Source organism: Cibotium barometz, chromosome 13 (assembly GCF_041138505.1).
Source record: "Cibotium barometz isolate CiBa-2024 chromosome 13, ASM4113850v1, whole genome shotgun sequence".
NCBI classification, from domain to species: Eukaryota; Viridiplantae; Streptophyta; class Polypodiopsida; order Cyatheales; family Cibotiaceae; genus Cibotium; species Cibotium barometz.
Genome location: NC_141058.1, coordinates 52,621,244 through 52,632,289, shown reverse-complemented (window position 1 = coordinate 52,632,289; position 11,046 = coordinate 52,621,244). Strand labels below are relative to the sequence as shown.

Here is an 11,046-nt window from a genome sequence, read left to right as displayed (position 1 = left end):
TAGTGTTCAACCATGTGAACTGACTCTTAAATACAGTGAGAGAAGGTTAAAGATGTCGATGCCGCTCATCATCTGCACTTCTGAAAGCTTGGGCTGATCGAGATGGACGCTGATGAAAGATGGAGCTATGCAAATGGGCGTTGCCATTGCTTGAATGGTGCCTGCCGTGCTGGGCCTGGCTGGACCAGACACCTGAGCTTGACTAGCCAAACTAGGCTAGAGCCCCCAAAAGCAAGGTGTTAAGCCCCCTGCACGGGCGTTGGAATACGCCAAGCAGGGAGCGGAGGAGACAGAGAAAGAGAGAAGGAAGGGCAGTTGATTGGTTGGTTGGTTTGACACGTGCACTTCATTAACTTGAGCGCACATGAGCTTCTGTTTTAAAAAACAAGTGGCCATATGTCAGTTGAAGGCAAGTGGTTTGGTTTCTCTAATGTCTGTGCTGCTAACGTACATGTCCTTTTTCCGCAATGCCTTTCCATGGGAGCTCCACTACAGAATGTAGATGGAGGTTCTACCATCTACTTGACCTCTTGGGATCACAGAATTGTCCCATGTTTGAAGCTCATTTGTGGATTGCATGCAGGGTATGAAGAATCTTAAAAATACTGTTTAGAAATACTGTGCACACCACTGGGACTATATGGTCGAAAGGCGAAGAAGATCAACCAAGGTGGACAACAGGCACATTGGGCAAACTTAGACTCTCTTCATGAAAAGAACACACCATTCAAGGCTAAAAAGCTTTAGACAAATTCGGCATTGGAATGGAAACTGCTTACGTACCTCACAAAATCATGATATTCATAAACCGATTTCACAATTTCGATTGAGGGGGTTACATAGCTTCTACTAGTATTGACCACAGATACAGTCTACGTTATTAAACATTCTAGAATATCAATAACGTGTTAATGGGTCAAAAGCAGTGTACAAAGCCACAAAAAGACAAATTTGCTTCACCCATGTCTAGAACACTTTGCATGCCTCAGGTTGTTAGGTTTCAAATAGGGTGTGCTCCATGAATTGTGATTTTTCTCCCTTCAAATTAAATTAAATCGTTGTCCGCAAGGCAAACATACCTGGTGGAACGCATGGAAATGGACAGCAAGAGGTCTGGCATGAAGCAAAAAGCGAAGAAACTGGGCTGGAAGGAACCAACTGCATTTCCCAGATGAGAATCGTAACTGTTGGTGGAATCGAGAATGATGGGGCAGAACAAATATATTCTAATCAGCTGAAACCAAAAGCTTTAGAAGTAAAGGATAATGACGATCTAATTAAAGAAAAATAAGGTTCAGGTGTCCAGAATCTATGAAAAACAAGGTTCAGATGAAACAGCTGCATTGCAACTTCCATATTCAGGTCATTACATGAAATGATTTACATAACTAATATTCCAAGGTGCAAAACACAACCAACGGCTACATATAGAAAGAGAGCCCAAAAAAGTTGTCCCTCTCACGATCATTTCTAGCTCTTCAAAACACCAGGTAATTGCGTTAAAAGGGGCATATATCCTGATGCTGAAAAGCCACACATGATGCTGGATCCTTAAAATGTACTGTATCCAAAGCATATCTGGCCCAGTATTAGTGGGTTTTTTGCAACCATCTACTCCCAACTCCTGTACAAGCCAGAAACAGCACCGTAGATCGAGAACAGCCACAAGATTGGCTCAGCTCCTCGCCAACTTGTAGTTGCTGCAGTCTGGATTTAAAAAGCACCGAAGATCAAGAACAGCCACAAGATCTGCTGAGCTCCTCACCAACTTGTAGTTGCTGCAGTCTGGATTTAAAAAGAGTAATCCTCAAATCATGAGGATGAAAATCGATGTGAGTTTGCAATCCCCCTCCTCCATGGAGGTGCTACACCACTGCTAGTTATAAGGAAGAGATATATTACAAGTATAGACAACCCAACCATCCAAGTGACAGCTGCAGACTCCGACAGTCGTCAAAGTGAGATACCGCTTGAAAAAACTAGGGTATCAAATCAATGAAGGTAGTAAGGCTATACATAGCCGCCTTGTGGAAAGAAGGGTAAGCAATGCTGAAACAAATTTGAAAAAGCAAGAAAGTGACTGTAACAACCAGGTCCTGCCCTCCCTTCAACTCCAGGAAAAAAGGGAGACGAGGAAAAGAGGACTGCCTCTACAGCTAAATCTCACTGTAAATAAGAGCTCAGGTAAAGCCGCACGGCTATATCCAGTGGTCGACTGTCCCCTCCAACGGCAAATACATGCACAGGAACTGGAGCTAAGAGGCGTAGAGTCAAAGGCAGCACAGCAGCTTCTGGCTTCTTGTCAGCATCAGTGCCTTCTTTGAATTCTGGCACTGATTCATCACCCAAGTTAGCATTGACCTGCTGCCTTTCCTGGATTGAAGAGACTGCATCTTTCAAAACCTGAGTGTCATCACAGATGTAAGCGGGATTCACTAGGTAGGCCACATCAGTGAAGGCTCTACCTCTTCCCTGTTTTTCTTTTTTCTGCGGCACCAAATCTAGGATTACAGTACCCGTCATGTTGAACCACTCTACTGTGAGTCCTTCTGTGTCCTCGTAGTAAACACGTCGCTCCATCTGCGAAAAAAATAAATAAATCGATTAAATGATTGGCACAAAATTAAGTTGAGAATAGGGTTTCAAATATTTATAGTGATAATATACTTACAGCAATCCCATAAACATAGAGAGAGACAAATTTGGGCCCAACTGCCAGTACCCGTGCTTCTGACAGAATACCCTGCAAAATCCAATATTCCACATGGAAATAATTATGAGTAGACAATAGAGAAGCCAAACTCTTAACATATAAAGCTTCAAAATTATGTGTGGTTTTACCTCTTTCTTCTTAAGCATAGCCCAAAGGTAAAGCTTGTCACTAGCATCTCTCACATTCCTGCTTGCAAGTTTCCGTCTGTTGCAATGCTCAGCTAACATAGCCAGCTCCTGGTTTCCTGGGACTTTGTGCTTGCTCGCAGCAGTGAGCAAAGCCTGTTGGCCTTCAGAAGATTCTACTTTATTCTTGTCCAGGCATGCGCCAGTGAAGTATCTGTTTATGATTGGAGAACCTACACTTTCTGTCTTCCTTTCTTTCACTAAACAACCCAATGACCCCAAGAGAAGATCTTCAGCCTCTAATGCTGCTGCCAATGTTCGATGGACGACAATATCAGGATACCTGCGAATTGGAGAGGTAAAGTGGGTGTAAAACGGTGTTGCTAATGCATAATGAGCCCACTCTTCCTCGTTTTTCAGTTCCCCAGTGGAAAAGTATTTAGCTAGCTGCATTGGTTTAGTTGCATACAGCATCAAAATGCTACACAGAGCAGAATCCCCCTTGTGACTTTCACAAAGCTTTCTTAAAGACTCGTGTAAGGCACCAGAGGAGGAGGCATCCAATTCAAGCCCAGTCTTGTTGCAAAACTCCTCCAGCTCTTTCATTTTGCGGAGATTAGGCTCAGGATGGCGTCTCAACAAAGCACAGTCAGGAAATGCACCAGCTATGACTTTAGCAGCGGTCATATTGGCCAAAAGCATGAACTCCTCCACTAAAAAATTGGAGTCCTGATGCTCATAGAGGCTACTGTTGTTAGGTATCCCATCCTCATCTAAGGCAAAAACAAGCCTTGAATTTTGAAGCCTGAGAGCACCAGCCTCAAACCTTGCATCACGCCTATGTTTTGCAAGATAATGCAGAGCTTTTATGTCATCAAAGATCTCTCCCCATTTGAAGTTCCCATGGAGTTCAGGCAACCCGAAATCCTCTGTACAATTTTCTAGGTCACAATTGCTGTTGACAAAGACATTCCCATCAATAATATCCTGCGCATGAGCATAAGAAAGCTTACAGCAAGAATTTATGATGGTATGGCCAATCCAATGATCCACAATCTGCCCAGAGTTATCAACATCCCATATTATAGAGAAGGCAAGCCGATCAACCCCAGGGTTCAGGGAGCACAACTCCTCACAAAGCAGACGAGGTAACATAGGCAGAACACGTTGGATAAGGTACACACTGGTGGAGCGATTTTGAGCCTCCTTATCTAGAGCCGTTTCTGGACGAACAAAATAGGAAACATCTGCAATGTGTACACCAATCCTAACAAACCCATTTTCCAACCTGTCAATAGACAATGCATCATCCAAGTCTCTAGCTGTAGGTGGGTCAATTGTGAAGATCCTACATCTTGTGAGGTCTCTCCTCCTTTCCAACTCCTGAGTAGGTATATTCCAAGGTACCTCTGGAAGACATTTCAACACAGCTGAAGGAAATTCTGCGCTGTGGACTGCATGTTCAAACAATATGGCAGCCAATTGAGCCTCTATCTCCCCACCTTGACCAAGACTATGACTGATGACTGCATAAGGAGCAAAACTATCCGGTCTCCAGTCATTCACAAAAGCAGCCACCAGCTCACTTTCAAGTTTTGCATCCCCTGCATGATATTTCTTTTTCAGCTCAGGAGGTAATGCATTGACAGAGATCACCATCTTTGGAAACCTACTGTCAGAAGGCACAAGCATTAGTGTCAAAGCATTGTTCTGAGGCAATCTCCTTGGCGGGTCTTCCCTGCACTTATTCCCAGCTTTCTGATGGATTTCCAGAAATCCTACCACTGTTTCACGGCGATCCGACTTTTCTAGAATGGCAACCACTTCGCCAGTGGGCCGCTTGTCAGGATATGAAGCCACAAGAGCCACAAAATCCTGTAAAGCTTTACTTGCATTGCTTAATAGGGAAACATCTGTCGACTCTGATTGCAGGAGGCTATGCTGTTGCTGCACATTCCTGTGATTTTTTGATGAATCATTCTGTATACTGGAGTCATCCAAGAGCTGGCAATTTACCCTATCATTCATCATTTTCCCTCTAATTGTCGATTGGACATCTGAGAAAACATTTGGATCTGCTTCCACACTGGATTTACTACTGAACCCTCCGCTAGTTGCCGCCTCCATCTGTTCTAAACTGACATATTGACCTTCACCACTAGAAAATTCTGGAACTTCAGTGTTTACTGACTCATTGTTGCAAGCCAGAATTTCAGTCAACCCAGCACTGAGGTCACTACTGTTCTGCTTGGCAACAGAGCCCCTTAATTTGGTCCAAGCAGCTACAGGGTTGAGGACAATGGCCACAACATCCCCATCAATCTGCACAAGAAAACACCAACCAGAAAATCCTGAGACTCTACCAAAAAAACTACAGAGGACTTGAGATTTCAAGTATTTATTTCATCAGCTTAAGTTGCATTCAAATGGTTTACTGCTCGGTTTTGAGCTCGAGTTCCATCAATAAGTACATCTATCGCAACACCATCTATGCTTACGTAAGCCTGAAATTAAAATAAAACAGCACGTGAGGATGTTTTCTTGAGCAAAGTGTCAGAGCACTCAGCTAAGAACAATAAATATCATAATTTGAATTAAAAAAGAACCCCCACCCCTGGCCCCCAAACCAAAAAAAAAAACTTGAAGCAGATACTGCAGCTAAAAAGAAATAATACTATAAAAGCAGAAACAAAGATCAAGCACATAAAGCGGATACTGATAGTCGAAATCTCTCTCTCTCTCTCATATTTAGCTCTTGACTGAGGTCATCTTCATGAGATGTGTTCACGGTTCACCCCATACCCCACCCACTGAACCTGCCATTTTTTAAATTTTCCAGCACCCGTGTGCATTGATTGCCTGGTTAGGTTAGAGCCCAGGCTACTCATCATGGATTCACAGATCACTGATTTCCTCCTTAGCATGAAGGTGACCATGGAGGAACAAAAGGTGTCCATGGTAGAACAGAAGGCTCTTTTGGCAGATATGTCCTCCCATTTGGATAGAGTGGAATGTACCCCTCGAGCACCTAGTGTTCCAGATTTGGATTCTATGATGGCCCATGCTTCAAGGCAAGTGTTCAGAAATTCTAAGGACAAAGTGGGAACACCCTGATTCAAAGGATGATGGCACGTCTTCCAAGAAGCGAGGTTTTACTCATTTGGAAGAAAGACAAGATGTGCTGGACAAGGTTCGCTCCCGGTCCAGCAGTCACAATTCAGCCCCTTCTAGGGGTAGACAAGAGAGTTGCCATTCACGACACCAACAGTCTCCTTTGCAAAGTCCCTCTCCACCAGGCTCTCCTGACAGTTCCCGTCACCTTCACCGACTCGAAAACGAGGGACTACCAGATGTTATTGTCCTTGGCAAACCTCCGATGGGGTACCAATGTCGGATGAACAGGTGAGCAATGCCTTCGTCTGTGGCCGTTTGTTTGCATGGGATCAAAAGTTTTTCCTCCATGCCTTGTGAGAAACGAACTCTATGTTATTGAAGCTTTTAAAGCCTCCCGAGTTCAGCAAGATGATGGATATAGAAATCGTCACCAACCAGACTCACCAGATGGCTCCCACATTGGCAACAGCAAGTGGTTCATATGTTTTTCAGCTCCATTTGGTGTTTACCGCTTTGACAAGTGCCACCTTTTTGTGGTGGGAAGACCACCTTTAGCACCGCTCCGTTACTTGTTGCGATGATTGCCAAGGCGGTCTTGAAGCAATTCATTCCTGTGGACTATTACCATGAGCTAAAGCGGCAATGGGAGCACTTGTGCCCAAAAGCAGCCGAGCACAAAACGACTACTTGGCACGTTTCTGAGAGCTTATGCTCGTGCTCCTAGCCCTCGAGACACAGGAGAGTCCGAAAGTTGGGACTCAACAAAAAGTCCAACAACAACAACAAAAGAGCAAGGAGATTCCTAAAGGAGCCATGGAGGTATAACAACAGTTCTAGTGGGGGAGTGTCACGAACACGACTCTATTAGGAGGAGTTCGGAGCCAAGCAACTGGCCGATCAATATACCTTTCACAAATGCCAATGCACCTTGAAGGAAGAGAGCATAGTTAATGACAAAACTCCCTAGGACAAATCTGTATCCATTTTTAATGCTTGGCACCTCCATGTCTAGACCACCATCTTGGGGAGTATACTCCAAATAATATGTTTGCTGATACACTGAAGCAAAAACTTCGTTTGTTGTTGGTAATCTCCAAAAAAGTTGTGCATTGTGAAGACACCCGCATTGGCATATCCTCCCAAGGTGAAGACATGCAGTGACGTGTTCTTTGGTGCCTCCATAGCACCAAACGCTGAAGAAACTCCACCCAATTCAAACGATAGGTGAGAAGAGCCTGTACTATCCGAAATGGAAGCAACCGCCACTGAGGCCAACAACAGTTGAAGCAACTCCACCCAATGCAACTAAAGTTGAGAAGAGTTTGTACTAGCTGAAACTGAAGCAACTGTCGAAATGCACAACGGAAAAATAAGACAAGTGCTGTAGAGAACAAAACGCAAAAGTGTAAAGAGAGAGGCTGTATAAACTCTGCTATATACACAAGATCCGGTACAACCTGGAGTGGGGGACCAAGGGTGGTACTTATACCACCCTCAAGTGCTGGTCAGCCAGGACTAAAACAACCGAAAGGGTATTGGTGATGTCCACGACTGAAAACAAGCACTCGGCCAGCATATATACAGTCGGCCAGCACAGGACGTCAGGTCGGCCAGTACAGTAGGAGTCGGCCAGCACAGGACTGCCCCACGACCAGAGAAAAATAGAGAAAACATGGAAAAATGGGATAAAATATGAGAAACTCTGGCCGGGCACACCCACAACAATGGCCCTCACTGTACAAACACGAGATGCCTACTAACACCCCCTCTTAGCTCCTGGATATGGAACCAACTTCAGTGAGCTGGTGTGCTGCCGAAGCATAGCCTGAGGTAGAGACTTCGTGAAGCGGTCCGCCACATTGTTCTCCGTCGAACAATAAACAAGTAAGATGTCACCAACCAAAATCTTCTCACGAACAAAGTGATATTGTATCTCTATATGCTTGGTCCGGGCATGGAAGACCAGGTTCCAAGCAATAGCTATACAACTCTAGTTATCGCATTGGATGACCGTGGGTTCCTTCTGTGGAAACCCAATCTCGCCAAGTAACCTCCGCAACCACACAACCTCGCAAGCAACACCACAAGCAGCCCGGTACTCTACCTCTATAGACGACAAGGCAATAGTTGGCTGCCTCTTGCTGCTCCATGAAATAGCTCCTGAGCCAAGGGTAAATCCGTAGCCTGATGTAGATCTCCTCGTGTCTGGATCTCCTCCCCAATCTGAGTCACTCCAACCTTGGGAGTCTAACTCCATCCATCGTTCCCCCTCTAGTCTCATAGAAGAGTCCAAGATCCTTCATACCCTGCAGATACCGCAAGCTCCGCAATCCTACGTCCCAATGAGTCTTCAAAGGCATCTGCATGAATGACCTCAACAGCCCCACAGAAAAGCTCAAGTCCAACCTGGTGTTCAACAAGCAAATCAATGAACCAACGAGCTTCCAATATAGAGAACCATCAACCTGCTCACAAGGATCATTCACTATAAGTTTGGTGTTCGGGTCCATCGGTGAAGTAATAGGCTTGCAGTTCTCCATCCCAAAGGTCTCCAACAACTCATGAACATACCATTGCTAAGAAACAAAAAACCCCCTATGGGACTGCCAAATCTCCAATCCCAAGAAGAAATGAAGCCAGCCTATGTTAGTCATCTCAAACTCCTTTGACAAGGCAACCTTCGTCATTGCTATTGTTGGGTTTTATTATGCACCCAGAGGAGTGCTAGTGATCATCAGTAGGTTACTGGGGCACTTTTTACTTCAGTTAGTGGAGGTTTTTTCCCTAGTTTTAGCTTAGTTTCACTTATAATAGTTTATAAGTGATTTGGTCCACCTAGCACACTTTATGGCCGGACCATGTGAACACGTCTTTTAGGTCACTTCTTTATGTGGCTATTGTATTTCATTTTATCACTACTGAATACATGAGCAGTCGTGTTCCTCTCTCTGCCTCTTACATTTGTTGCTGAAGTACCTTCCAAACCCTAACCCTAACCCTAACAGCTGAGCTCCTTCATTTGGTATCAGAGCTCCCAGGTTGGCCTGCCTTGCCCGTACTGCTCCACGTGGCCTGCCGTACTGTTCCACGCCATCAGAGTCCGTACATTGTTCCGTACATTGCCCTGCCCGTACTCTGCTCCGTACTCTATCCGTACTGGTCCCCGCCACCAGCTGCACCAAACGTACAGGCTCTTCGCCTATTCTGTACTGTACCCGTCAGCTGCACGCACAGTCGCCCAGCCCCCCGTACAGTACCTGCAGACGACCTACACTCGCCGTCAGCTACTCGCCCAGCTCCGTACAGTACTAGTCGACTCCATACAGTACGTCCCCCGTACAGTACCTGCTGTCGTGTACCTGCTCGCCCAGCTCCATACAGTACCTGTCGACTGCATACAGTACCTGTTTTCGTACAGTACCTGTTGTGTGTACTTGCTCCATACAGTCGCTGTACAGCCGACCTGCTTCCGTACAACTGTTCCGTACAGCGTGCAATCGACCTGTACCGTACACTAGTTCCGTACACTCTACAGCCGCTTGTGCCTGCAAAATCACATTTGTGGTGAGCTTTACAAGTTCTGAAATTTGGGCATTTTCTCTGTGAAAATTTTCTGGCAGATACAGGCAAATTTTCTTGCAAAGAAATCTCTACAGGTTTTTTGCAAGGTTTTGGGTGCATTAACTTTGGGCATTTTTGGGCAATTTGGCACTGTGTTAGCCATTTTTGCTGCTCTACTCAGTCAGTGGTGCATTGTGTTGCACATTCAGAGGATTGAGAGTGCATGCATATTTGGGTTAGCTGTATTCAGTGGAGTACAGTTGCTTTCAGGGTTGTTGCTATTGGGTTTTTTGATACACATGTACAACATTGTGCATTGGCATAATGGCAAATCAACAGCAGAGTGATGTATTCACGTATTTGTCTAAGGAAGACAAGTTGGACGGCATGAACTACTCCTTGTGGAGTTTTATGCTAAGAAATGTGCTCGTGGCAAAAGGTCTTTGGGATTTTGTTAGTGGTGATGAACCACATCCAGGTCCATTGGCTCCAGAGACTCCTCCCCAAGGGGGTGCTCGTGGACGAGGACAACAGGTACAGGCACCAGGTCAACCATTGCCTGTTCAAAGAATAAATGCTCAGAAGACATGGGATGCCAGAGAGGCCTTGTCACTTATTGCATTGTCAGTACAGAGGTCTATTATACCTCATATTCGTTCAACTGGCTCTTCACGGAATGCATGGGTGACTTTGGAGCAAATGTATGCTGCTCGTAATGAGGCTCGGATCTCGTTTTTGAAAAGAGAGCTGGAAAATCAGAAAATGCATGAAGGAGATGATATGTCTAGTCACTTGAACAAGCTGCAGGATTTGAGAGAGCAACTCATCAATGTGGATGAGATTATTCCTGAGACACAGCTTGTGTCCACCATCTTGAACTCTTTGCCAAGATCTTACTTGGCTTTTCATACCTCTCTAAACCTCAACATGAGGAATGCTGTTGAACACCTTAAGTATCAAGAACTTGTTGCTCTCTTGCTACAAGAAGAGCAAATCAGGAAGAACATGAATATGAACACAAGTGCTGAACAAGCATTTACTACAAGTCAAAAAGGGAAAGGCAAATCTCAGCCAAAGAGTTCAAATCAGAATTCAGGTGATGGTGGTTCATCTCAGGATACCAAGAAAGGTGATGGACAGCCCAAGAAGAAGGGCAAATGCCATTACTGTAAGAAGCCAAGTCACTACATCACAGAGTGTGGGAAGAGGATTGCCAAAGAGAAGGCAAAGGAATCTGGGAAGTCTGTAAATGATGCCTCTAAAGCTCCTCCGGAGACTGCTTCTTTTGTTGAGGACAGGGATTACTGTTTCTACACATGCAGCTATGATGCCTCTTGGTCTTCACAGGCACTCAGTGTGACAGAGCATGCATGTACTTGGTATTTTGATAGTGGTGCTTCAAAGCATATTACATCTCGCAGGGATTTGTTTTGTCATGTAGGCCTTGCCCCTGTTGGCAAAACCGTTCAGTGTGCCAATAATGCTTCATATCCAGTTCGTGGCATCGGGGAGATTCAACTCACAGCCATTGAT

General features: G+C 45.0%; 1 protein-coding gene across 2 annotated transcripts in view; it reads right to left on the bottom strand.

Annotated features, from left to right (window-relative positions):
- Positions 1 to 1,248: 1,248 nt before the first annotated feature.
- LOC147632822 (Ribonuclease II/R family protein) overlaps positions 1,249 to 11,046 on the bottom strand; it is a 29,571-nt gene continuing 19,773 nt past the window's right edge. For both annotated transcript variants that reach the window (XM_086807705.1, XM_086807706.1), the window contains 4 exons: positions 5,274 to 5,342; positions 2,842 to 5,160; positions 2,672 to 2,743; positions 1,249 to 2,580 (listed from right to left, as the gene is read on the bottom strand). In XM_086807705.1, coding sequence (XP_086663831.1) covers positions 2,164 to 2,580; positions 2,672 to 2,743; positions 2,842 to 5,160; positions 5,274 to 5,342 — 2,877 coding nt within the window. In that variant the 3' untranslated portion in view covers positions 1,249 to 2,163. The remainder of the gene's footprint in view (positions 2,581 to 2,671; positions 2,744 to 2,841; positions 5,161 to 5,273; positions 5,343 to 11,046) is intronic.